The sequence below is a fragment of the Solanum dulcamara genome, chromosome 5, assembly GCF_947179165.1.
Source record: "Solanum dulcamara chromosome 5, daSolDulc1.2, whole genome shotgun sequence".
In the NCBI taxonomy this organism is placed as follows: Eukaryota; Viridiplantae; Streptophyta; class Magnoliopsida; order Solanales; family Solanaceae; genus Solanum; species Solanum dulcamara.
The window spans coordinates 78,766,128-78,792,646 of NC_077241.1; the positions used below are offsets into that span (position 1 = coordinate 78,766,128).

The window sequence follows — 26,519 nt, forward strand, 5'->3', positions numbered from 1 at the left end:
CTTCATATTGAAGAAAACGAAACCAATCACCAAAATAGCACATCATTAAATGCAAATTCATACCCCTTTTTTTTTTTTCATTAATGACTTGAACTGATAATTTTAGAATCGAAGATGAAGCGTTTAATATTTGAGTAACCACTTCTTTTCTGCGAATATTTCTTTGTGAGCTTGTTTTTATTGAGAGTTCCAAAATCAAAAAAACGACTTTAAATTTATCAATTCATGATGAATCTTCAAAAATTAGAAAAAAAAGAAGAAGATTTATATAGGTATTTTTTATTAATCGAGAATAAATTTTAAACTTGATAGAGATATCTAATATTATTAGTAATAACAATTATATATATAATTTTATTTTGATATGATGATATTAATTGAACTTAAATAAAGAAGTATTTGAAACTAAAATATGCAACTGTTATTGTATTTTATTACTAACGACAATAAGATAGGAGTTGAGAGTCCACCTAATTCTAACTTATTTTTTTTTTTTATATATATATATATATATATATAGTTTTTCTGGGCTGTTATCCAAAAGGTTCAATAATGTATACACATTAGACATCTTGAGGCAATTATAGATCTTGGAAGGCAATTTTAATTGGTCAATAGAAATCATTATTTTATATTTGTTTTCTTATGAGTTTAGTTCATGTGAAGACTGAAGAGTCCCACGACGGCTATTTAAGAAACATGCTATTTTTTAATATGATTTGAATAATTTTTTATTTTTAAATTATATTTTGAGATTGAATTAAGATTCACTTTCAAAATTCATAATATGATATTAAAGTAAAACTCATTTTTTTTAAAAAAATATTAAGGTAGAAATTTATGGATGTTTATAGTTTGGATAAAAATCAATTCAAATTAAATTAAATCAATTAAAGAAATCAATTTTAATTGGGTTTGGTTTATTTTGGTTTTATATTTTTAAAAATCGATAATATTTTTTTTGATTTTGATTTTGTTTAAAAAAATTGAAGAAAGAAATGAATCGAATTGATAATTATATACATATATTTTATAATTATATATGCATAATATATATTTTTATGAACAATTTTAAATATATTATAAATTTTTTCATCAAAATTTAGTTATAATTTATTATGAAAGCAAAAATATTCAAGACGAGAGCATTAATCTTATTGATTTAATGTATATGAGTGCTTATGGAAGTTCTTAGTGAGATTAGGAATGTCACTATCTCTTCTTTATTTAGGCCAAAATGGTGAATTTTGAAGCTTTATTCACTGTAAATTCAATGCTCATATAAATGTATATTATATTTAATTTAATTTTAATAATTTAAAAATTGATATTTTGACTAATAATCCACCTAAATCTATCTGTAATTTCCCTAGATAGGATAAAAAAAAAGAAGAGGAGATTACAAAATGAAAAAACTAAAACTCACGACGATATCCAATCAATTGAGTTTTTAAGATTTTAGTATTACCAAATATGCTTAGATCTAGAAATATGTATACAACAAAATAAGTATATAAAACAAACTTGGTGATAAGGAACGCAAATTAAAATATTCTCTTGTTCCTCTGTCTGTGAGTGTCCAAACTCCAAACCAAAATTCAATTGTTTAACATCTCTTCATTACTCCATGCAGTCAAGATTTGTCGGTTCCTTCAACTTGCATTTAATACTGTATCATCATCAATATCTGTTTTAACTTAAAAGGTTGATGCCCTTTTGAAATCTTCAGCTAAAGATTACATTTTTATGAATTTTCATTGAAGATCTTTGCCTATACTGATAGAGAAGAGCTACAGGAGAAGTGGATATGCTCAAGAAAATGTTATTTCATTGGAAATTTTGGTGGAAGTCTGTTTACAAGCAAAATCATTTTGTTTTGAAGTTGGGTTTTTCGATTCTCCTTGTGGGTCTTGCTTTTAGGCTTCTATATTCAAGATCTGATGTGATTTCTGAAGTTCAAGAAACCCCTTTTGTTCAAAAGACTCTATTTTCACCTCCCCCAGTTTCTTTCAGTTTGCCTGAAATTGCAGATCAGATTGGTCCTGAAGGTATTTGAGCTTTTTCCCAATTCTTGGATTTCTAATTTTGAGTATGTAATATATTAGAATGTGATTAAAGAAGGTAATTGCTTAATGATCATTTATTATCCTTTAGGAAGAAAAGTTGCATAATTGAGAATGTGAAAATTTAAGTACTTTTGGATCTGTATAGAGGTATCTGGTTATATTAATTACACACCCATTATACAAGCGAGTAGTGTGTGTGTGCAGTGTATTCTTATTCTATACTCACTGAGCTATGATCATGGAGCCTCTGATTTTTACCCTTATCTTGTCCTTCGATTTTAGTGTCTCCTTGGCTTTAGTTATTGTATTATTTGTTGTTGCTACTGTTATCTTCTCCATTTGTTTCAAGTATGTATTCTTCACTACCATATTTGCTTTGCATGCTTGATTTTTGGATATGTTTTACTTGAGCTGAGGGTGGGTCTATTGGAAACAATCTTTCTATCTTACAAGATAGAGGTAAGGTTGCGTAGACACCACCATTGCTAGACCTCACTTGTGGGATTATACTGTATACGTCGTTGGTGCATTTCGGGATTCTGGTTCTTAGCAGTGCAGTTGATTAGTTGTAATTTGTTTGTTTGTGACCGAGTAAGTTAAAATGTGCAAATAATAGATGCCTTATTATTGGTTTTGTTTTTCATTTGGTATGGAACCTTGGGGTGGTTGCCTAGATGGGGGGGGGGGGGGGGCTTGACATGATTGAAATTGTTACAAGTGTTGAAGCTGACAGGGTAACATAGTACTACACTTTGTTTGATTCACTTAGCTTGCACTATGTCATAGTAGGTTACAGATTGTTTGGCTGGTTCTTTAATTGTTTTCCCTTATAGTATGTCTTATTTTGGAATGTCAAGTTTGTTGTCTCTGTCGTCACATAGTGCCATTTGTTTCCTTGGCTGTGTTATAGAGCAAGCAGGGAAGTGTAATCTTTTCATTGGAGATTGGATTTCCGATCCAGCTGGTCCTGTTTACACGAATGAGACATGCAAATTTATTGAAGACCATCAGAATTGTATGAAGAATGGCCGACCAGATAATGGTTATCTTTACTGGAGGTGGAATCCACAAAATTGCAAGTTGCCTCGGTTTAATCCACATAAGTTTCTTCCATTAATGAGAAATAAAACATGGGCATTGATTGGTGATTCAATATCAAGGAACCATGTCCAATCATTTCTTTGCGTACTTTCAAAGGTAACAAGTTACGGTCGTTGTCAATTGCTCTAAATTGTTTGTGTAGGTTTTGGTTGTTCTTTTCCATGTTTCCACCATAATTTAGCATTGGCATTGATCAAGTACCAAAATGATCATTTCGGTTCATTGCTTGGATTGTCTTTTTCCTTTAAGGCACAATACATTCTGCTCGCTTGTCTTGAATAAGTTAGCGCTTAAATTTTTGCCTAGGACATTTTTGGTTAACCATTTGGTACAAATAATGATCTCGATGAGATGGGGATTATGATGTTCCATTCCCATGTTTGGTGTTCTCGATTATGTTCACTCCGTGCCACCCAAAATGAACTTTCCGACTTGTGTTGTTGAAGAAAGGGGTAGAGAAAAGTTTGTCCAGAAGTGAAAATTTAACTGTTACAGCTTTCTATACTAATAAAAAATGCATTAAAACTTTCTATTTTATAAAAAAGTGGACAGCATTTGGGGCAGCCCAAGAAGAAAAGCCAGTCAACTTGGAATGGATTTAGTATTTGTTTTGGATATCTTTAAGTTAGGTGTTTCAAACATTAAAGTGTAAGCATATAACTTTATATTGCATGGAAGCTGTTACTGGGAGATAGCTTGAATGTTATCTGTTAAATGTCTTAATCACCATTATAATGTTGCCGGAGTATTTCCCTGTGTGAGAATGTGCATCGTTCCTCTTGAAGAGATGTTGCTGGTTTCTTTCAACTTAAATTCTTAGTTGAAACCTTAAAATCTTCCTTGGTTTGTTCATGTTTGTTATTGCTTCCTTCCGGTAATGCTTGTAACGTTTAGTTATTGAGCTGTCAAGTTTGGTTAGGCATACTTGGGGTACCAAAAGCCAACTAGTTGCATGGTAGCAGGTTTCGGCATACACATACTGAAGACCTTATATTAAGTAGTTGAAGTAAGGAGCCTCCTGTGCAAAATATTAGATGCTTGTATTATCTTGGATTTGTCGAAGATCATACTGCTTTTATGACAATCTAATAAATAAAAAAGTCGGTTTATCACAGAGACTATAGTGTTATATAACTATGGTATCTATTAACTTTTCAATCTTGGATGTGACTCTTGGGCATGGTGGATGTTTCAGTAATGCTGGCCATCCAGTGAGCTGATTAATTGCTTGCAATCGTTGCTAGTCAACAACAAAACAGCATAGCCGGTGTAGTCCCATAAGTGGGGTCTGCATAGGGTATGATGTACACATACCTTGGTAGACCCTCGGCTCAAAATATAAGTTTTCGAAGCAAGGAAGTGATTTGTAGGGCATAATCACTCAATTGTTGCTAGACATTTGAGTGATTATGAGATAATACTCATCTGTCTTTTATATTTTCTTGTATAATCTACAGCAGGATTTGATGCTACTATTTGAAAGGTCTGATTTTGTGAGCTTGTCGCTCTTCTAAATGTATGTTTGTGCTATTTTAAAAAAAATCTGTAGCTATAGGTTTCTTCTTGAGCCAGCTTGGTAATTGTTAAGTGATGTTATTTCAGGTAGAGGAAGCCATTGAAGTATACCATGACAAGGAGTACCGATCCAGGAGATGGTTATTCCCCTCATACAACTTCACCGTTTCAGTAATTTGGTCCCCCTTTCTGGCACAAGCAGATATATTTGAAGACTACAATGGAGTTTCCACATCTGAGATTGAACTTCATATCGACAAACTTGATATGAGTTGGACAGATCAGTTTAAGAATTTTGACTATATGATATTTGCAAGTGGTGAGTGGTATGTCAAAACTGCAATCTACTATGAAAACGATACAGTATTGGGCTGTCACTACTGTCCCAAAAAGAACTTGACTGAGCTTGGTTTCAACTTTGCGTACCGTAAAGTTCTTGGAAATGTTTTCAACTACCTTCTCTCATCAAATCACAAAGGCATGATCTTTTTCAGGACTGCGACACCAGACCATTTCGAAAATGGTGAGTGGTTTAGCGGAGGAAATTGTAAAAGAACAAAACCAGTGAAGGAAGGTAATTTCAGTTTGAGTGAGGTCAACAAAATTCTACATGAGATCGAGTTAGAGGAAATCGGGAAGGCTACAGCTAAAGCTTCTGAGAAAGGTTTGAATCTAAAGCTTTTCGATGTAACTAACCTTTCATTAATGAGGCCTGATGGGCATCCAGGTCCATACAGGCATTTCCAACCATTTGCAAAAGATAAGAAGGCAAAAGTCATCAATGACTGCTTACATTGGTGTTTGCCTGGACCTATAGACGCTTGGAACGATATGCTAATGAAGATGGTGCTAAATGGTTAATGCAATGAACTTCCGCAGTGGAATTTGTTTTCCTGAGTAAATAGAAATCAGTTCACTGGGATGGCATTTACTGAGTCAAGCATTGCTCTCTGTGATGTGAATACTAGAGATTGAAGGCACACAATGGGTGCTCCTCACCCTATATTCCACGGACAATGCATCAGTTTGCCTATATATATATATATATACATTTTTTCAATGAGGAAGTTCATCTTGATTGCAATGTTAATGCCTGCTTCTCATATACTTGATTTTCCTGGAATCTGTAGTGGGTGTTCTTTTTTCTTTCTTTTGGGATTTGGAAATATTTATTTATAGAGTTCTGAATCAAATGAGGATTTGATGTTGGTGAATCACAAGATTGTGTTGTATGTACACTTTGTACTTATAATAAAATTTGCAAGTCACAAGCAAAGATAGTTTGGTGCAGTTTTTTCACTTATTACTTCTTTGATATTCCACAGTTTTGAATGATTAATAAGCTTATTCAACCAACTTGACCATGAGGAACATTGAAACTAAAAGGAATTATCTGGTGAAATCTTGGTGGACATAGTTACTAGTGCGTGTTGGTAGAAAGTAGCATGTACTATGTCATTGGGGGAGGGGGGGTTGAGTTGGGGGGGGGATCTTGCTTATGATACTCCACTTCTACTTTAAAGTAGAAAAAGAATAAAGGAGCCTAAAAGGTTTTTCTTTTTTAGACTAGAGTTTGGTCATAAATTTTGAGAGTATTTTTTAAAATTTATCTTTAAATATTTTGTTTGACCATAAACTTGACCAGATTTTGAAGATTTGATCTTCAAATATTTTCGAGTTTTTTTTTTTTTTGAATTTTTGGAATTTTATCTATAAAACTTTAATTTTTTTTCAAGTATGTCCATATTCAACATCAAAAACTCAAATTTCAAATTCAACATTTATTGTCAAACGAGAGCTAGATTTAAGTTTTAAGATTTTTCCAATTTAAGAGTGTTTAACAAGGATATAGCACATCCAAATCCAATTCTGCCAACGGTAAAAGTCTATTAATTTCTTTACTTTATGAACCTTGGAACTCAAAGTGCTCTTTTGAATTTGAAAAAACTAGCCGTTGGCTCTCCATTTTCCTATATAAAGCTCCATTCTTTCTCTAAACAAATACCATTAAAAAGATTTTACTTTTCTTGGTTTAACTTTTTTTTGTTCAAGCCCCATAAGCCATGGCTACTGTTGCTGAAATGACCCTTCCCTCTCCTGTCCCCGCGAAGAAGGGGAAGTCGAGGAAGGCACTGAAGCAGAAGAAACAATCATCGAACGAAGCCAATATATTAGCTGGAACTGTATCTCAGTCGCCTTCCGTGGTGATGCCTGTGGATGATTCTGTTAAAGAGAATGTTGAACCACAATCCCAGAAGAAATCGAACAAGAGAGGGGCATCAAAGGCCTCGAAGCAGCAGATGGAACAGAGTTGTTTTGAGAAGGAGTTGCTAGAAATGCAAGAAAAGCTTCAGAAAATGACACTTGAGAAAGAGCAGACTGAAGAAATGTTGAAGGCTAGAGAGGATTTGTTGAAGCAGAGGGAGGAAGAGCTCGAAGCTCGAGGTAAAGAGCACGAGAAGCTTCAGACTGAACTCAAAAAGTTGCAGAAAATGAAAGAGTTCAAACCAACCCTGGTATGTTTCTTGAAAATTGTATCTAACCTTAGATGCGGATGCAGAATTTTTAGTTTATAGCTTTTGAATTCTAAAAAAGACAGCTTTACTTGGTTCTCGATAAATTACAAACATACCTAGTGTAGTCCCACAAGTTGTGTCTCTGGAGTGTAGAGTGTACGTAGACGCTTACCTTGGGGAGGTAGAGAGTTTTTTATGGTAGACACTCGGCTCAAGGAAAATCATATCAAAGTAGATAGAAAAAGAAATCAAAGCTATTGAGTTCTAGATAAATTATTTATATATCTATTAAGTTGAGTTTCCACTAAAGCTACTGGGATCTGTGGAACTCGTTACCGACTCTCTAGATATGCCCCTGTTTGATTTTATCTTTTTGAACGTTCTTTGTACCAAAACCGACATTTTTATCATTTGGGATTGAAGTGCAGTTGATTTGTATATTATAACTAGTTTGTATGTTCTTTCTACAATTTGCGTACATTTTACCCTCCTCACACCTTAGGGATTACACTGGTCACTAGTTAGGTTGTTTTTGTTACTGGTTTTTTTCAAAGCTAACATTTTCGTTATTTCCATATTGTTGCTTTAGAACTTCCCTATAGTTCAATCACTGAGGGACAAAGAGGGAAAAAAAGAGAAGAAAAAGGCGGATCCTTCGAAGAAAAGGCCAGTACCGCCATATCTATTGTGGTGCAAAGACCAATGGAATGAGGTAAATGTGAAGAAGGGTTCATCAGTCTCAATTGAAATGTTCTTTTAGTATTATTGGTTTCAAAATGGGAGTCGATTATTTCAGGTGAAAAAAGCTAATCCAAATGCTGAGTTCAAGGAAATGGCAAATTTATTGGGGGCAAAATGGAAAACAATAAGTGCAGAAGAGAAAAAGCCTTATGAGGAAAAATACCAAGCTGAGAAAGAAGTTTTCTTGAAGATCGTTAGAATGGAGAAACGCGAACATGAAGCGATGAGGCTATTGGATGAAGAGCAGAAACAAAAGACAGCTATGGAGTTACTTGAACAATATATTCAATTCCAACAAGGAGCAATAGTGAATGAAAACAAGAAGAAAAAGTAAAATTCACTCCCTCTCAGTCATATTTATTTGGAGCTTACAAACTTTAAATCTTATATTTGCCTCGTTAATTCGTTATAGGAAAGAAAACGACCCCTTGAAACCAAAGCAACCTTTATCAGCATTTTTCCTGTTTACAAACGAGCGTCGAGCTTCTCTACTTGCTGACAACAAGAATAATGTGAAGGAGGTCAAGATTCATGATGAGTTTTGTTGTTTGCTATCTTCCTTGGAATTTCATTAAATTTCTAAATTGATACTTCCATTTATAGGCGGCCAAGATTACTGGTGAAGAGTGGAAGAACATGACAGAGCAACAAAAAGCACCCTATGAAGAGGTAATTTTTAGTTAATCTTGGAAAATTGAAACACCTTTGTCTCAATTTTTTTCTTACTCTCTCGGTTTCAATTCGTTTGTCTCGTTTTGACTTGATGTGGAGTTCAAATCTTTTGAATTATGTGGTGTTACAAAGTGATGTTAAATCTTGAAGTCTTAAACATGTCAAGTTCAAAATGTAAGAGTTGCCTAAAAAAGAAAGATACATTCTTTTTTATATAGACTACAAAGTAAGTATTTAAGAAGCTTATATGTTTTCGATATATGCAGATGGCAATGAAGAAAAAGGAGCAATATTTGCAAGAAATTGAAGTTTATAAGAAGAAGAAAGACGAAGAAGCTGCTGAACACATGAAGGAAGAGGAGGAGCTAATGAAACTCAAGAAGCAAGAAGCACTTCAATTGCTCAAAAAGAAAGAAAAGACAGAAAATTTAATCAAGGTTTCTCTAGCCATTCTTGATCCAATTTCTGATCAGGCTATTAGCAAAGTTGAATTTTGCTGATTGATTAGTTTTTTATGGGTGTGACTATCAGAAAACGAAAGAAAATCGCCAAAAGAAGAAACAAAAGGAAGACAATGTGGATCCGAACAAACCAAAGAAGCCTGCTTCATCATTCTTCCGTTTCAGTAGAGAGGAAAGAAAGAAACTAGTCGAAGAGCGTCCTGGAATTAACAATTCTAATATTAATGCTCTCATTTCACTGAAATGGAAGGTATATATAATGCACATTTTTTAGTCCAAAGTAGAGTTCCTTTTCTCCCCCAATGTGTTCCATGTGATCATTTTGACAGGACTTTCATCATTTCCGCATTTTCTATATACTGCTTTGATTTTGTATTTTCCTTGAGCTGGGGTCTATCGGAAACAATCTGCGTATAATTTATCCTCTCCAGAGCCTACTTTTGTGGGATTACATTGGGTATATTGTTGTTATGTGTTCCATGTGATCATAAGATGTTTAATGCATTGGATTGCCCTTTAGTGTGAGTGGATATGGAAGGACCAAGTCTTGGAGCAATTGTAAGGCTGTGTGTGGTATACACGCCTACACCCCTCACTCCATTGGTGTGTGGCCCTTCCCCTGGCCTAGTGTGATCAGTGATCGCGATATGTTTTGTGCACCAAACTGTCCTTTGGTGTGTATTGATGTAAGTCTATTTTTTATTTTGATGTGTAGGAACTGAGTGAAGAAGAAAAACAAGTCTGGAATAACGAAGCAGCTGAAGCAATGAAAGCCTACAAAAAGGAAATGGAAGAATACAACAAAACTGCAGCTGAAAAGCAGAACAACAACAATTAGAAGCAGTAAGAAATAGCTGCTTAGTAGTTCAACTGGTTATGTTGAACATAGAAATGTTTGCTACTTGAAATTGTCATTTGATGTCCATTTCATTTGACTTCTAATGGATGACTTTGGATTTAGCCATATTGAGTTTTCCACAAACTTCATTAAGGGCTTATTATCAATTTTCACACAAATTTTGACTATTCAAAATTGACTTTATTTGATGTAGCTTCATTATGGCTGACTAATTTGATGTAAAGAGTCCAATAAGTTTATATCTAGCGTGGAAGGGGATGTCAAAATTGTCTTCGAGTTAATGTTAAAAAGTTATTTGTTCTGATAAAATCAATTTCTTTATTATCACTATATTAAAGATTTTTTTTTTTAATAATTTCTCATTGATCAATTAGGCTATATCTATGTTAAAGAATCTTTTTAAACATAATTTCTCATTGATCAATTCGGTTATAACCTAACTTATGAACCGGATTTTAACTTGAGCAAGAATACATTTTAACTGGCCATTAAGTGGTCATATACCTCAAATTATGATAAACTTTATTAATTGAACTAAATTAATAAATAAATGAATTAATAATGAATTCAAATTTACATGAAGCTAATTTTATTACCTTTCACGCATAATTGTCTTCGAGTTAATGTTAAAAAGTTATTTGTTCTGATAAAATCAATTTCTTTATTATCACTATATTAAAGAATTTTTTTTTTTAATAATTTCTCATTGATCAATTAGGCTATATCTATGTTAAAGAATCTTTTTAAACATAATTTCTCATTGATCAATTCGGTTATAACCTAACTTATGAACCGGATTTTAACTTGAGCAAGAATACATTTTAACTGGCCATTAAGTGGTCATATACCTCAAATTATGATAAACTTTATTAATTGAACTAAATTAATAAATAAATGAATTAATAATGAATTCAAATTTACATGAAGCTAATTTTATTACCTTTCACGCATAATTGTCTTCGAGTTAATGTTAAAAAGTTATTTGTTCTGATAAAATCAATTTCTTTATTATCACTATATTAAAGAATTTTTTTTTTAATAATTTCTCATTGATCAATTAGGCTATATCTATGTTAAAGAATCTTTTTAAACATAATTTCTCATTGATCAATTCGGTTATAACCTAACTTATGAACCGGATTTTAACTTGAGCAAGAATACATTTTAACTGGCCATTAAGTGGTCATATACCTCAAATTATGATAAACTTTATTAATTGAACTAAATTAATAAATAAATGAATTAATAATGAATTCAAATTTACATGAAGCTAATTTTATTACCTTTCACGCATAATTGTCTTCGAGTTAATGTTAAAAAGTTATTTGTTCTGATAAAATCAATTTCTTTATTATCACTATATTAAAGAATTTTTTTTTTTAATAATTTCTCATTGATCAATTAGGCTATATCTATGTTAAAGAATCTTTTTAAACATAATTTCTCATTGATCAATTCGGTTATAACCTAACTTATGAACCGGATTTTAACTTGAGCAAGAATACATTTTAACTGGCCATTAAGTGGTCATATACCTCAAATTATGATAAACTTTATTAATTGAACTAAATTAATAAATAAATGAATTAATAATGAATTCAAATTTACATGAAGCTAATTTTATTACCTTTCACGCATAATTGTCTTCGAGTTAATGTTAAAAAGTTATTTGTTCTGATAAAATCAATTTCTTTATTATCACTATATTAAAGAATTTTTTTTTTAATAATTTCTCATTGATCAATTAGGCTATATCTATGTTAAAGAATCTTTTTAAACATAATTTCTCATTGATCAATTCGGTTATAACCTAACTTATGAACCGGATTTTAACTTGAGCAAGAATACATTTTAACTGGCCATTAAGTGGTCATATACCTCAAATTATGATAAACTTTATTAATTGAACTAAATTAATAAATAAATGAATTAATAATGAATTCAAATTTACATGAAGCTAATTTTATTACCTTTCACGCATAATTGTCTTCGAGTTAATGTTAAAAAGTTATTTGTTCTGATAAAATCAATTTCTTTATTATCACTATATTAAAGAATTTTTTTTTTTAATAATTTCTCATTGATCAATTAGGCTATATCTATGTTAAAGAATCTTTTTAAACATAATTTCTCATTGATCAATTCGGTTATAACCTAACTTATGAACCGGATTTTAACTTGAGCAAGAATACATTTTAACTGGCCATTAAGTGGTCATATACCTCAAATTATGATAAACTTTATTAATTGAACTAAATTAATAAATAAATGAATTAATAATGAATTCAAATTTACATGAAACTAATTTTATTACCTTTCACGCATTTCAAAAAAACTGGCTCCTTTCTCTTGATGTTGTTGATAGAAGTGTTGATTAGGCAAGTTTTCCTCTTTTTAATGTGAAACGGTTGGAAGTTTTTCAATTATGGATGAACCGACAAATAATTTTCGGCAAGTGAGGTGGTAGTTGAGTGCCTTAATTATTTGTGTAGAGTAGCAAAAAAATATTTAATTTGGTATACTTTTTTGATTATTTTTTTTAAAAAATTTATCACCTGTAGCAATTTAATCAGTTAATAATATTATTCGCTCTAAATTTAGGCTCATCTCATTTTAAAATGCATCACTAAAATGTAAGATTTGTTAATGAGATTTTGTTAAATTCAGCATTGAGTTTTGTGCCGCCTTCTAGGGCTAAATTCAGTTGAACTTTAATCCACTATTAACATGACTGACACATGAGTGACTCTAATAACATTTGTAACGATACAACTTGCTAGTAATATTATCTGTTATAATTCTAGATTCACACGACTTTAAAACGCATTACTAAAATGAAATATTTACTTATTTATATACTCAGCATCTCTTTTTTATTTTGCTAATATATAACTCTTACTATAAGCTACATTGTCAGATCACCTTAAAAATCATAAGTTATCTAACTCATTAGAAAATGAAGAAAATAACTAGTACTAATAATAAAGATAAAGTAGATAAATAATTTATTATTATTATTTTTAATATATTAAACCAATAAAAATGAAGGAGGAAATAATAGAAGAAGAAGGAGAAACGTTTCATTTTAATATTTCGGAGCGTGCAAGAATTTGCTAGAATTGACATCACTTTGGGAAAATTACTTAGTTGGTGGAAAGGTGTTTTACATATATTTTTGTTCTTCTAATATATGGACAAAATATCACTTCATGTTATCATATTGTTTGCCATTTTGATAATTTCTGTCTCACTTGATTAAGAATTTTTTTATTAATAAAAAATAAATAGGTGGTACTAATTGAATGTCGAGAGTTAAAAATTTAAATTTTAACTATGAATTTAAATTTTTAAAAATAAAATTTACATGTATAGAAATTCAGTAAAAAAAAAAATACTATATATCACAATATGGATGATTAAAACAATATTTAAAAGATAAATACAAAAATTACGATAAGAAAACTCATTTGACTCTTGAAATTTAAATGATGCCATACAACTGAGACGTAGGAAGTACGTGATAAATAATTGACGTAGGAAGTATGCAATAAATAATTTATTATATTTTTAAAGATTCAGGTATTTTTATAAATATTAATTTGTCAAAATAATTAATATTTGAAACTTAAATTACTACTTATTTGTGTTAATTTATAATGACATATTTTTTTTAGTCTGTTTAAAAGATAATGTCACTTTTTTATTATTAGAAATAACTTAATATTAAAATTTCTTTTTCATCGTGAATTGATTTATAATTACACAGTTTTTTTTAGACTACATATTTTAAAAATCTTCCTTTTTTTCTCAAATTTTATATAAAATTAAACAATACCACATAAATTAATACAAAAAAATCACTTATTTTTTAAATTTTACACAAATAATCAAACTGATTTACTATTTATTTATTCTAATTTATAAACATAAACTATACAGTCATCATCCATGATCATATCCAAATCTGTTAGGAGTCACATCGAAATTGGACAAAGCACTTACAAGTTACAATTACTGTATTTATATTTAAAGTTTTTTTATTTAATACATGTAAATAATTTATTTAAAATTCTGTTTGTAGCTTTTATATCTTAAAACTAGGTACTTAAAAATTCTAACTTCACATTTTCTGTGTGATTAATCCCTAAAGGACAAACTTGTTTAACTTTAGCAAATTGTTTTAATAAAGTGAAACATGACATTTTCCTAACTTCGAATCTCTTTCCACTTTCAAGCCCAATTCTTCCTTTATTTTATTTGCAGATTATGTTTTTGGTTGTTCGGTAATTAGTTAGAATTATGTAAGTATTATAATATAAAAATTAGTTATTTAAATATTAATTATTTAAGTTTTTTTATTTTACATAAAATAATATATAAATATGTTAATAATTTATATATATATATATATTAATTATTTGAATTTCTAAATTTTAAATCAAATATCGCATTAGATTTGTTGAATTTTATACGTAATAAAAAAAGGAAAAGGGTAAAAAATGCATTTAAACTATGTGAAATGAACAAAAATGTCTTCCGTTTATAGTTTGATTCAAAAATGTCCTTGCAATCAATATTTTAATTTAAAAATGTCTTTATTATTACTTAATTGGTCAAACATGCCTTTTTCCAAATAAGTATATTATTTATTTTCTTTTTGAACACATAATTTTAGTAATAATATTTTTCTATTAGCAAATAGGAGAATTTCTGAACCAAACTATCAACAATAATAGCATTTTTTTTATCAAAGTATTGACGGGAAGAACGTTTTTTGATCAAACTTGTCACGACCCAAATACGGGTGTGATGACACTCATCTCAACCCACCGAGATAAGTCAGCCTAATACTCAATGAAAAGTAAATGCGGAAGTAATTGAGATAAAAAAAAGGTTTAACTTAGTCAAAAATAAATAAATAATCTCAAAATCCCTCAAGACTGGTTGTCACGTATACAAGCCACTACTAAATTACCGAAGTACGAAAGAAAATACAGTCACAATGTCTTTGTCTCTAGAGTAGGACTAAAACATAACAAAAGAGTAAGAGGTGTCCGCTACATGGATGTAACAGCTACCTCAACACTCGGAATGATAATATCCTCAGAAGCGGTAGTAAACCGTAGGAGATCAAGCAGGCCTGTGCTCACAACCTACACAAGTGTGGAAGTAAGGGGTGAGTACCAAACAACACGGTACTCAGCAAGTGGATAACTAAAACTAAGCCAAACTTAATAGATACAAGTACTCCTTTCCTTCCAACCGAACCTCCTTAACTACAACCTGCATAAAACCAGTCCAACTCTACACTTGTACAATAACAGCGGCAATATAGTCCACGAATACTCATCAATAATCTCATCAATGAATCATATCAAGTCAAGTCAACATATACATAGCAATATAGGGATAAACAGAAATTCACAAATATCAGAAAGGTGCAATGCGATGCAAGGAAATGATGCATGTCTGTCCTATCGGTACACATCCGCTGAATCACAGTCCGAAATTCATGGGGGACATTTCTGTCCATGTAACCTGCCACGGAACGTGTGGCCCGTCCCCTCAATATATATATCTTGCCACGGAGCGTGTGGCCCGACCCCTTTGTTTCATAATACCTGCCACGGAGCGTGTGGCCCGACCCCTTTGTTTCATAATACCTGCCACGGAGCGTGTGGCCCGACCCCATTTGTTTCATATCGTTTTCAGTCTCAACACAATATGTTAGAACCAATGCAATCAATTCATGTTCATATAATTCACGATAATAACATGACAACAACAATAATTTTTTTCCTATCTCACATCAACATAGTCATTTCACATGTCCAAAATCACAACATATCAATTCCACCAATACATGTCATTAGATTACCATTTTATACCCCTCATCTCCATTTTTAAGGTCAATCATACAGTCAATAACCCAGTCCAATTCTCATTATTCCCTAGTATATATGACACAGAAATACAAGCATCTATAAGCTTAAACTGAGGTTTAGAAATTCACTTGCCTTAATTAATCAAGCAATTACTCAAGGACTTGAGCCTTCCCTTTTCGTTGGGCCTCCAAATCAACGTAATCTAATCAAATAAATAACCACAATAAGATTTTGAAACTAACAACACCCATATTATTATATGTCTAGCCTAGACCCAACACTTACCCAAATCTATAATCAAGTTCTCCAATCTTGATGACAATTAATAAGTCAAATCTTATATTTTCCAACTATCAAGCCTACGATTAAGCCTCATCTTCTTCAATATCACAACTCTAATAGTGTTCATGTAATATCACAAGCCTGATGTTTAATTACCTATCTTAATATATCAAAACTTGAATTATAAAAAGAAAATTCTAGCAAAATATTAACGCCAAATTATGGAAATAATGTCTGGGTTCTTGGAAGATCACAATTAGCAGAACTCAACTCGTATGCTCTATATTCCAATAAACTAATGTGACACAGTCGTTATTGAATCCTAGTGCCAATGATTGACCACTAACCATTCTACATATAATTCTAACACGAGTAATAACTGGGCATTAATATAACTGATTAGTTAACACTACATCACTGCCTACCTAACTTTCCAATCAAGCCTATTAAATTAATATATTATCTAAGCCAAATTCCAATTCCATCAATCACTGCCAACTATTTCCTTAGCAATTTCTAGCCATCACCATTGCAATATTCCATAACATACATGACACCGCAATTTCCATTTATCCAACATAGTAATAACGATAAGGTGACCACCTTTCTTTGTAAAGAAAAGATTTAGGCGAGGGATTATACCTGAACGAGACACTCTCTTCTCCTTTCGTGCGTAGCAGTTATCAAAAGAAATATCAAACTCTAATCTACTTTATTTTAATAAATATGGGATAAGTGGTATATGGTATTTAAATAAATTATTAATTTGATCCACCAATTAAATTAATTTTCTAAAATCACCCCTCAACTAATTAATTGTAGTTATCGAAAAGTCCAAATTTCCCAATTTAAATATACGAAAGAGATCTTTTATGGAAGAAAAAGGACTCGTACTTAAAATTACTTAGCGGGTCATTACAAAACTATAAACAGAGGACATTTTTATTCCTTTCAAATAGTTTAATGACATTTTAAATTCTTTTCCGAAAAGGAAAAAAAAAGCTACCAAATATGTTACTTCTAGCTCTTTAACTAATGCCAAATAAATGACTTAATTCTTGTACGCAAGATCACCAATAATAGGTTTAGATAAATTCGTTGTCGCTATTTTGTCTTGGCCACTTCTAATAAGAACTTTGCTAAAAAATAAATTTAATTTAACTATCTTATAAGTTTTATCAAAACACTCTTATTTTCTTTTCTATGTGAAAAGTTGATTTAAAAGCTATTACTATGAGCCTGTTTAGATGAATTAATTTTGATTAATTTATAAATTGAAAACTGCTAAAAATAAAGTAAGTGCAATCCAACTTATTTTTTTGACTTATAAGTTATTTTCAACTTATTAACTGTTTAAAATAAGTACATTCAAACAAAGTCAATTATTTATTGGAATTTATTTTAAGCACAAAATGAATTTAAGTTGGTCAGTCAAATATTCAAAAAAATTAAAAACAGTTTATAAGTAACTTATAAGTCAATCCAAACGAGCTCTATAAATGCATTTGCTTTTCGAAAAATAAACTAATGGGGCCCTTAAATAACAAACACAATATGGAAAGCAAATAAATAAACAAATATAAATCCAAAGTGTCTTAAAAATTAAAATTGAATTCTCCATTATCAAATATGCCAAAAACCTCTAAAACCACGGCGGGGAAATCTTATTTTTGCCGTAACATTGTCTCGAGGTGTTAAATAGATGGGTCGAAGTAAATTTAAAGGGATAGAAATAAATTGAATTAATAGACATGCGAATTAAGTTATTTAAGTTGAAATAAATTAAATTTAAATGAGTTTAAACAAGGGTTATAACTTAATTTATTCAATTTATATTAAGTTTTATTTATTTATAATTTTTTAGTATCTAATAAAATTATTTATTCGTCTCAATTTAAGTATCTTGTCTCAAAAGAAATGTTTCTTTCTATATTTATATTATAAAAGTTTCAATTTCAACATTCTACTAAATAAATTTAATACCACAAAATTTTTAAAAAATTAAAACTATAACATTTAAAAGTCTTCCGTTATTCTTTAAATTTCATAACCAATCAAATTAAGATACTTAAATTGGAATATAAAAAATAATTTTTCTTTATTATTATATATACTATTAAATTAACGAACAACCTCTTTATCTTCTCGAAATAATCATAAGATACCGCTTTGTGGAAACCTAGAACAGAAGAAAGTCTCAAAAAAAAGAGCGTTAGGGAAGAGAGAAAGTTGCAGAAGTGCTTCTAGATCTCATGGAATAAGGCAGAATTTCGAACAAAACTTTTCATGACCCGCCAAATCGCATATAAACGGGATGCGAAAACTGAATCAGATCAGGTCTATGTACAATTAATTGTTCCTAGATTCCACTTTTGAAAGTATATTAAGTTATTTTCGTTGTTGTGATAGAACATAATAAATTTTAAAAAATCTAGAATATTTTAATATTTTCTTTATAATCAATCTAAATTACATATCAACTCGATTAAATAAATATACAAATCATGTTTTCCTGAGCTAATTGTGTGTATTTCTGTCATTGTGCCTTCGACGATTCCTATAAATCAGGAAGCCATTGTTATTTAACTTCTGCAATTCCAATTTCTTCCCGTATCATTCTTCTATACAACAAAGACCCAATCACATATAAGCTCATCACAGTTACAGAAAAGAATCGTTAATGGGCGTTCCAGAGTCTCTCCGCCATGACCCTTTACCTGAAATTCGCCGGGAAGACGATGCTGGTGCTGCTTTCGTTCTTGAATCAAAAGGTCACAAAAAAAAAATCAATAAATCTTCGTTTTTTAAGCTAAACATGTCATCTTTTACAGTTTTATAGCTAAAGATTTCATCTTTTAATAGTTTTATTGCTGACTCTGTTGCAGAATCCCATTTATAGCTGTGCATGTTAAAATGGGTCTTTTATTATTTTTGGGAACAGGGGAATGGTGGCATGCCGGATTTCATTTGACGACGGCGATAGTAGGACCAACGGTACTGACATTGCCGTATGCTTTCAGAGGACTAGGATGGGCATTGGGTTTTGTTTGTTTAACGGTGATGGGGTTGGTTACTTTTTACTCATATTATCTCATGTCTTTGGTTCTTGATCACTGTGAAAAATCCGGTCGCCGGCATATCAGATTCAGAGAACTTGCTGCTGATGTTTTAGGTAGATACTCCCCACCCCCACCCCCAATCCATGAAGAATTGTTCTTCTTTCTCCTACCTGCATAATTTTACTTTTTCTGTGATGTCTTGTTGATATGTTTATTATTGTTTCTTGTTTAACTAGTAGACTTTTTCCTTTTTGATAATCCTGGTGTCGGGGTTAGTACCTCGACTGATTATACGAGATATGTGCTAACTCTCACCAGCACAAGTGTAGGAAGAAATCACCTAGTGTTTTTGAATTTGCTGAGATTTGAACTTGAGAGCCTTTTTCCTTTTTGATAATCGTGGTGTCGGGGTTAGTACCTCGACTAATTATACGAGATTCGTGCTAACTCTCTCCAGCACAAGTGTCAAAAGAAACCACTTGGTGTTTTTGACTTTGCTAAGATTTGAACTTGAGAGCCTTTTTCCTTTTTGATCATGGTGTCTAGGTTTGTAACTTGACTAATTATACAAGATATGTGCTAACTCCCACCAGCACAAGTGTCAAAAGAAATCACTAAGTGTTTTTGACTTTGCTGAGATTTGAACTTGAGAGCCTTTTTCCTTTTTGATAATCATGGTGTTGGGGTTAGTACCTCAACTAATTATATGAGATACTTGCTAACTTCCGCTACCATAAGTTTCGTAAAGTAATCACTTGGCGTTTTTGACTGAGATTTGAACTTGAGACCTTTTGACTCTACTGAGATTTGAACTTGAGACCTCGTAGTTTTCGATTCGCTCCATTGACTATTAGGGTACACCCTTATATGTTCTAGTTCAACTAGTAGTCTTTTAAGTTATCTTTTAGTTTAGTTTAGATATTTAGTGTTACAGAACTACAGATTAGTAAATACTAGAACGAAACAAGCACAAATGAGTGAAATGGATGGTGATGGATCATATGCCGACTCGAACTAGTTTGGAATTAAGTTGTGGTAGTAGAGGTTGTTGTTACTCTCTGATTTGTCAATATTTTCCTTAGTATTTTGAAAAAATGTGAATGGACTTGCAAAGAGGAAAAAAGGAAAAGGTGAAGGTGTTTGTTGCTTTTAAGAATAGAAGTCTAAACTATTGAATTAATCAAATGATGTAGCATTATTTAAGATTATTGTGGTCGCTATTACACTTTTTATTGTGCGATTTGATGCTGATCTAAAGGAAGGGGGTTGCTGTCCTTAAGATAATTGTATTTACTACTTTTTGGACTGAGATCCAATGATGATTTAGTTGGTCTTTCATTTGAAGTTACAACCTTTTGCATTTTTAAAAGACTTAAAAGGTTCTTTTAGATGAAAAAGTTATTCTGGCCTGTGTTAAAAGGAATTGATTCCACTAAAACACATAGTTTTCCTTTAGTGTTAGGTGGCCTTTGATGCTTCTAGTGGACCTTCAATGTAATTGCAATGTTGATGTGACTTTGCAAAGGGTATTTAGCATGATTATTTTGAGTACAGCCACCAGACTTTAATGATTTTGTTAGATTTACTCTAGGTATAAAGACATGAGTTGTTCAGACATTAAACACCCCTCACTTCCAACGCGAAGGTTATGAATTTAGCAAAAAAGGTGGGAGCTCCTAGGGAGGGGTAAAAAAAAAATTAAAAAAAATTCTAGGTATAAAAGAACAAATAAATAGTTGGTGTGTTTTGTATCTTTGGGACATAGTGAATTTAGATAATTGGTGTTTGTTGGAGGATGCTGATAAAAGTAATGGATGGAATAAATGGTTTACGTTCTGAACCTCGTAGCAGTGTACTCAAGACAAAAGGCGTTAAAAAGTTTTCTAGGTCAATCAGGGCTTTAAGCAACAAAGTGGAATTAAAATGCGGTGCTTTAGTTAAAAGGGGCGCAACAACAACATAGCCAGTGTAATCCCATTGGGGAGGGTAGTGTGTACGCAAACCTTACCCCTACCTCAGAGGTAGAGAGGTGGTTTCCAATGGACTCTCGGGTCAAGAAAAAGGTGCAATGAAGAAAAAATAAAATAAAAATATATAATGCAAGGAAAAAAAGTAACAACTTCATCGATTTCCATTACCCTTAATATATCTTTTTGCCAATCATTTTTGTTGTTTAGTGCAGCTATATTCAAGATAGAACTTATGAACAATGAGCCGCACCACTTATTGCCTTGCCTACACTTAAATGCACCCTAAGTGAGGCAAAGCACAGATCCTGAGCTTCTCTGAGCTTCAGGGCTTAAGCGTGTCTTAAACAAGGTTTTGACAACACTGTCTCGTAAGAAGAAGTTAAACATTCTGAACCTCATATGAAGAAGTTAATCTACAATGCTAGACGGGCATTACATTAATAGTTTTAATATTAACATCTTCTTTTCCAATTTAGGCTGCTTTTAGAAGTTTTGCTTACTGCTAATATTTTCATTTACTTCTCACATGTATTGGTTACATTGTATAATCTATTAGCATTGAACGGTAAGATATATGAATGATGCCAACTCTAAATCAAACTTGAGTACCTTATAACAAGCTGCTTTTAAAACTAAAGGATTTTGTGTTGCACTGATGTAGGCTCTGGATGGATGTTTTATTTTGTGATATTCATTCAAACAGCAGTTAACACTGGCATTAGCATAGGAGCAATTCTGCTGGCCGGAGAATGCGTTCAGGTACTTGCTTCGGGAACAGCCAATTTTCATTTTCCAGTTCTTCATTCATGTTAATTGTTAATAAACTTCTTACTTCAACAAGTTTGCATTTCCAAGATTTACATATATTTGTATTCAGGAACTTTTCCTTTCAGTTATCCGCTTATCTTGTTCCTCTTTAAGAATCTGACTCGACTAATATATATGCTTTACAACATAAATACTAAGAATTTGGAAGTTCCATGAAATTCACTAGCAGAGTAGCATAATTGTTACAATAATATCACATGTATTAGCTGATTACTTGGACTTAGTACATGTCATCATCCATATAGATCATTAGTTTCTAAATGTTAAGTATGACATAGTAACGTTGAATGAATAGCATTTTGTTTGTTTAAACTTCTGAAAGAAAAGAACTTGGTATCCCTAATACAATTAACTAATTATGAGCGAGGCATCAATTTTATCATTGGTTATGCACAACGTTTCTTGTTTCTGTGCAGAATAAGTCCATTATGATGTATCTTAAGATCTTCAATATGATACTACCTCCGTTTTAATTTGTTCGTCTTACTTTCTTTTTTAGTCCGTCTCAATAGAAATGCCTCTTATTCTTTCCTTTTCTTGAATCATCACATCATGATTTAACTCTAATTTGTTAAAAGGGTTTTGTTTCGGTAAAGAAGTAAGATGTGTGTAGAATAGCTTGTTTGTAAATTAAGTATGCCAAGCATTCAAGGACACCCCAAAATGAAAAATGAGTTGTACTAGGACTTTGTAAGTACAAAATGGATAGAACTGGAGGTAAATGTCTTTTTGTTTGTAATTTTGCCTGCTTTGTTTTTGAACTGTTAGATCTTTTAGTGATTTTTGTACTCAACGATAAAAATGATGGATATTTTGTTATCAAAAGACTTGAGGCAATACAAAGGTTATTCAGTTTGTGGTATGCCTCAAGGTCCTTAATACTAAAAAAATAATTTAGGATGACAGCACAGTTGAAATAGTTACTACTAACTATTGCTATATTTATATTTTTTTCAAGTTATTGAACAATTTGTTATTTCTTGTTTGCTTTTACAAGATCATGTACTCCGAACTTTCACCACATGGGCCACTGAAATTGTATCACTTCATTGCAATGGTTACAGTAATAATGATATGTCTCTCTCAATTTCCATCCTTCCACTCCCTGAGGCACATCAACTTAGCATCGTTGTTTCTGAGCTTGGGCTACACTTTCCTAGTTGTTGGTGCTTGTATTCGTGCTGGTAAGTTCTTATGTTCTTTGTGGTTCAGGTTCTTTTTCATGTCCTCGGAATATTTCTGAATAATTTGGAGAATCAAACACACAAGGTTACCAATTATCTTCAACCTGCATAAATTTGGTTACTAGAAGAGAAAATCATGCAGTTTTATGATGGAGAACAGCATAAGCCTTATTTCTTTTCTCGTTAGATGTGAACCTTTAATAGGTGAGTAGAATTGGTTTCCTTTTTTCAGCCGAGTTAATGGTTAAAAACACAATGAAACTATTCCGGTTTTTTGAGTTCCATACCTAAACTATCAGGTGTGCAAGTTTCTTACCTGAACTATTACCAAGTATTTAGTTCAGGTAGGAAACTTGCACACCTTGTGTTTTTGACCCTTCACTCTTTTCAGCCGTGACAATCTTCCTGTAATATGTCATTCTAAGATTACTCTGAAACAAGAGTTCAGAAATCAATATACTTATATTAGTGTATATGCATACCTGGCCTGAAGCAAAGCAGAAGTATTAGTGGAGACGATGTTTCTTGTTATTAGCATCTCACTTTACTATACATAGGTCCAGTTTACCTGAATATTTTCAGCATTATGCAGGTACATCAAAAAATGCACCTCCGAGGGATTACTCCTTAGAAACGTCACATCTATCACGGTTGTTTAGTGCTTTCACTTCAATCTCCATTATTGCAGCCATTTTTGGTAATGGAATACTACCAGAAATACAGGTATGAATAGTTCCATACATATTGATTTTCCCAATCTCATGATGTCCAATGGTCTTCGCTAGTCCATGATACATGTTGTAAAGTATGTCATGTTATGTATGTACTGCCAGTCAATAAGTTTTGTCGACATAGAGACATAATTCGTAGTCCAATTAATGCAGGCAACTCTTGCTCCACCGGCAACGGGAAAGATGTTAAAAGGCCTTATGTTGTGCTACTCTGTAATTTTGGTTACTTTCTACTCTGCTTCTGTTTCCGGATATTGGGTATTTGGAAACAAATCCAATTCAAACATTCTAAAGAGCTTAATGCCGGATGAAGGACCTTCCTTGGCACCGACATGGGTATTAGGTCTTGCGATTGTCTTTATTCTTCTTCAGCTATTTGCCATTGGTTTGGTAAGTCATGCATTAGCTGCACAAAATAAATGTTGTTTCGCCAGCATTTCTTCGTGTACATGGTGGTAACTATTTAAAAATATGTCACAGGTATATTCTCAAGTTGCTTATGAAATCATGGAAAAGAACTCAGCTGATGCAAACAAGGCTGTGTTCTCTCGTAGGAACCTAATCCCCCGGATAATCCTCAGAACGTTGTACATGACCCTTTGCGGGTTCTTTGCAGCTATGTTGCCATTCTTCGGTGACATTAACGGTGTTGTAGGAGCCGTTGGCTTTATACCCCTCGATTTCGTTCTCCCAATGCTACTTTACAACATGACTTTCAAACCAAAGAAATCATCTATTATCTTTTGGATAAATATTTCTATAATGGTTGTATTCTCTGGTGCTGGTCTTCTTGGATCCTTTTCTTCTATAAGGAAATTGGTTCTAGATGCCAATAAATTTAAGCTTTTTAGCAGTGACGTTGTTGATTAACCTCTTTGTTTATATGGCAAATGTATACTAATATGCTTAGCCATATGTATGGAAGTTGTTGATAGTGAGTATTCATACCGCCGACCTCAACTACTAGCTTGGGATTGAAGCATAGTTGTTGTTTATATGTGTGGAAGTTGTATATCTATCGAACTGCGGGAATTTGTATTTCAAGTAGTTTTCTGGTCTCTCCATCAGCATTATATATACCTGTTTGCTTATTATACATTTCATCAGCTGGAATTTTCTTTGTCAAAATTAAGAATGGGATACTAACAAATATGATCATTAATCTTTCTTTGATTGCTAAGTATATATGGTGCATTTTTTTTAGCAGGTCAAATGATTGTGGAATTTTCTCAATGTGGGTTATGAGTCTTTTTTACCTTCATACTGCGGAAAGATCAATATTCTTTGGTGCCCTTTCTTGGTAGAGTTTTTTGGAAAAAAATGTCTTCATAATGACTAAAAGACCTATAGGCTGGACCAGCAAAGTAGGAACAAAAAATAATCTATATATAATATAAAGGAGAAATATAGATAAAGTGATGTGACATCTTTCTATAATTTTTATTTGTATTTTTTTTTTCCTTTTTTGGGATTTTTGTCTTACTTAAATTAACTATTTTATTGTAAAAGTGAATTACTTAATTGATTACAAATATCTATTTTATTAATGAAGGAATATTTACAACAAAGACTCTTCACATGCCAATTACAATTAGGTGTAACTATCCATAACTCACACCTCTGTAATTTCTACTCTTAATAAATTTATTTTCTTTTTTTGACCTTCTTCTAATTATAAAATGATAATATATTATAATATTTAAAGTATCTTTTTTTATTATTCAATCTATATTTATATATAATAAAAAGCTAAACATAAAAAAGGTGATGTGTTATCTTTCTATGATCAATCTTTTTTGATATTTTTCTTCCTGAAAATATCTAAACATAATTTTTCAATTGCAAAATTTTCATTTAAAGCTTTTAATAACACTAAAAACTATTCCCTGTATTCCATATTAACTGAATTTGTGAGGCAATGCACATATATTAAGAAAAACATTCAAGGACATAATTTGAACCATACTTTCCACTATTGCCCTTTATAAAATTATAAATATAACTTTTCAGGTAATGTGATTTATTTCCTAAAAAATATAACACTTCAATAAATTAAAGGGCAAATATGAAAAAAGTTTCAAACATCCATCTTGAACTTTGAATAATTTAATTATTTTGAATAATAAAAAATTCCCTAAAAATTCAATTAATATGAAATAGATGGAGTACATCATAATAATATCTCAAATTTCTTGGGTTTTCTATCTTTATTATAATCTTTAAACCTTATTTAATTAATAAGGGAGATGAAGAGAATTCAATTTAATTGAATAAAATAAACAATTTTAAAGACTTAAAAGAAACAAAGGTATATTGCCACTTTTATTTTTCTTCACAATTCACAATTTCAATGAAACCTCTTTGTATTATTTTTCCAAAACTTTATAGTATTAGAAATAATTATACCATTATGAGTATTAAATTGTATCTAATTTATTGCTTATTTTTTGTCCTTTTCAATACTCTACTTGACCACCCAATTTCCAATCTAACAAATATATATATATATATATATATCAAATGTTACACGAGTTGGCGAAAAGTTTTGCAACCTTAAAAAGTTGATTCAATATTGTTACACAACTTTTACTTTCAAGTCTTTTTTTGTTATTTTTTATTTTTGTATATGTTGTATATGGATCATAGGAG

At 31.5% G+C, this 26,519-nt stretch overlaps 3 protein-coding genes across 4 annotated transcripts; all 3 read left to right on the forward strand.

The window, feature by feature from the left end:
- The first annotated feature begins 1,500 nt into the window (after positions 1–1,500).
- On the forward strand, positions 1,501–5,958 carry LOC129890141 (protein trichome birefringence-like 23). Its single transcript, XM_055965684.1, has 3 exons — positions 1,501–2,048; positions 2,977–3,263; positions 4,770–5,958. The coding sequence occupies exons 1-3, from the start codon at positions 1,808–1,810 to the stop codon at positions 5,541–5,543; spliced, it is 1,302 nt and encodes a 433-aa protein (XP_055821659.1). The 5' UTR covers positions 1,501–1,807; the 3' UTR covers positions 5,544–5,958.
- A 602-nt stretch (positions 5,959–6,560) lies between these two features.
- LOC129890142 (high mobility group B protein 6-like) lies at positions 6,561–10,278 on the forward strand. The gene is made up of 8 exons (XM_055965685.1): positions 6,561–7,198; positions 7,788–7,910; positions 7,995–8,269; positions 8,352–8,460; positions 8,543–8,608; positions 8,878–9,048; positions 9,143–9,322; positions 9,788–10,278. The coding sequence occupies exons 1-8, from the start codon at positions 6,746–6,748 to the stop codon at positions 9,908–9,910; spliced, it is 1,500 nt and encodes a 499-aa protein (XP_055821660.1). The 5' UTR covers positions 6,561–6,745; the 3' UTR covers positions 9,911–10,278.
- An 8,320-nt stretch (positions 10,279–18,598) lies between these two features.
- Positions 18,599–24,973, forward strand: LOC129890143 (probable GABA transporter 2). Of its 2 annotated transcripts, none has more exons than XM_055965686.1 (7): positions 18,599–18,869; positions 19,040–19,270; positions 21,789–21,886; positions 22,953–23,139; positions 23,732–23,862; positions 24,024–24,260; positions 24,351–24,973. In XM_055965686.1, exons 1-7 carry the CDS (start codon positions 18,779–18,781, stop codon positions 24,738–24,740), a joined length of 1,365 nt encoding a protein of 454 aa, XP_055821661.1. In that variant the 5' UTR covers positions 18,599–18,778; the 3' UTR covers positions 24,741–24,973. The 2 variants fall into 2 exon arrangements, with proteins under 2 accessions (XP_055821661.1, XP_055821662.1); XM_055965687.1 differs by having other exon boundaries at positions 18,783–18,869; positions 18,984–19,270.
- Positions 24,974–26,519: the final 1,546 nt, after the last annotated feature.

What these genes read in the sequence shown, in the direction of transcription:
- LOC129890141 (XM_055965684.1), top strand. Translation starts at nt 1,808, where the DNA reads ATGCTCAAGAAAATGTTATTTCATTGGAAATTTTGGTGGAAGTCTGTT. An exon ending in AGATCAGATTGGTCCTGAAG is followed by an intron (nt 2,049 to 2,976) that starts GTATTTGAGCTT and finishes GCTGTGTTATAG; the next exon opens with AGCAAGCAGGGAAGTGTAAT. An exon ending in TTCTTTGCGTACTTTCAAAG is followed by an intron (nt 3,264 to 4,769) that starts GTAACAAGTTAC and finishes ATGTTATTTCAG; the next exon opens with GTAGAGGAAGCCATTGAAGT.
- LOC129890142 (XM_055965685.1), top strand. Translation starts at nt 6,746, where the DNA reads ATGGCTACTGTTGCTGAAATGACCCTTCCCTCTCCTGTCCCCGCGAAG. An exon ending in GCAAAGACCAATGGAATGAG is followed by an intron (nt 7,911 to 7,994) that starts GTAAATGTGAAG and finishes CGATTATTTCAG; the next exon opens with GTGAAAAAAGCTAATCCAAA. An exon ending in ACAAGAATAATGTGAAGGAG is followed by an intron (nt 8,461 to 8,542) that starts GTCAAGATTCAT and finishes TTCCATTTATAG; the next exon opens with GCGGCCAAGATTACTGGTGA.
- LOC129890143 (XM_055965686.1), top strand. Translation starts at nt 18,779, where the DNA reads ATGGGCGTTCCAGAGTCTCTCCGCCATGACCCTTTACCTGAAATTCGC. An exon ending in TTTCGTTCTTGAATCAAAAG is followed by an intron (nt 18,870 to 19,039) that starts GTCACAAAAAAA and finishes TTTTGGGAACAG; the next exon opens with GGGAATGGTGGCATGCCGGA. An exon ending in TGGCCGGAGAATGCGTTCAG is followed by an intron (nt 21,887 to 22,952) that starts GTACTTGCTTCG and finishes TGCTTTTACAAG; the next exon opens with ATCATGTACTCCGAACTTTC.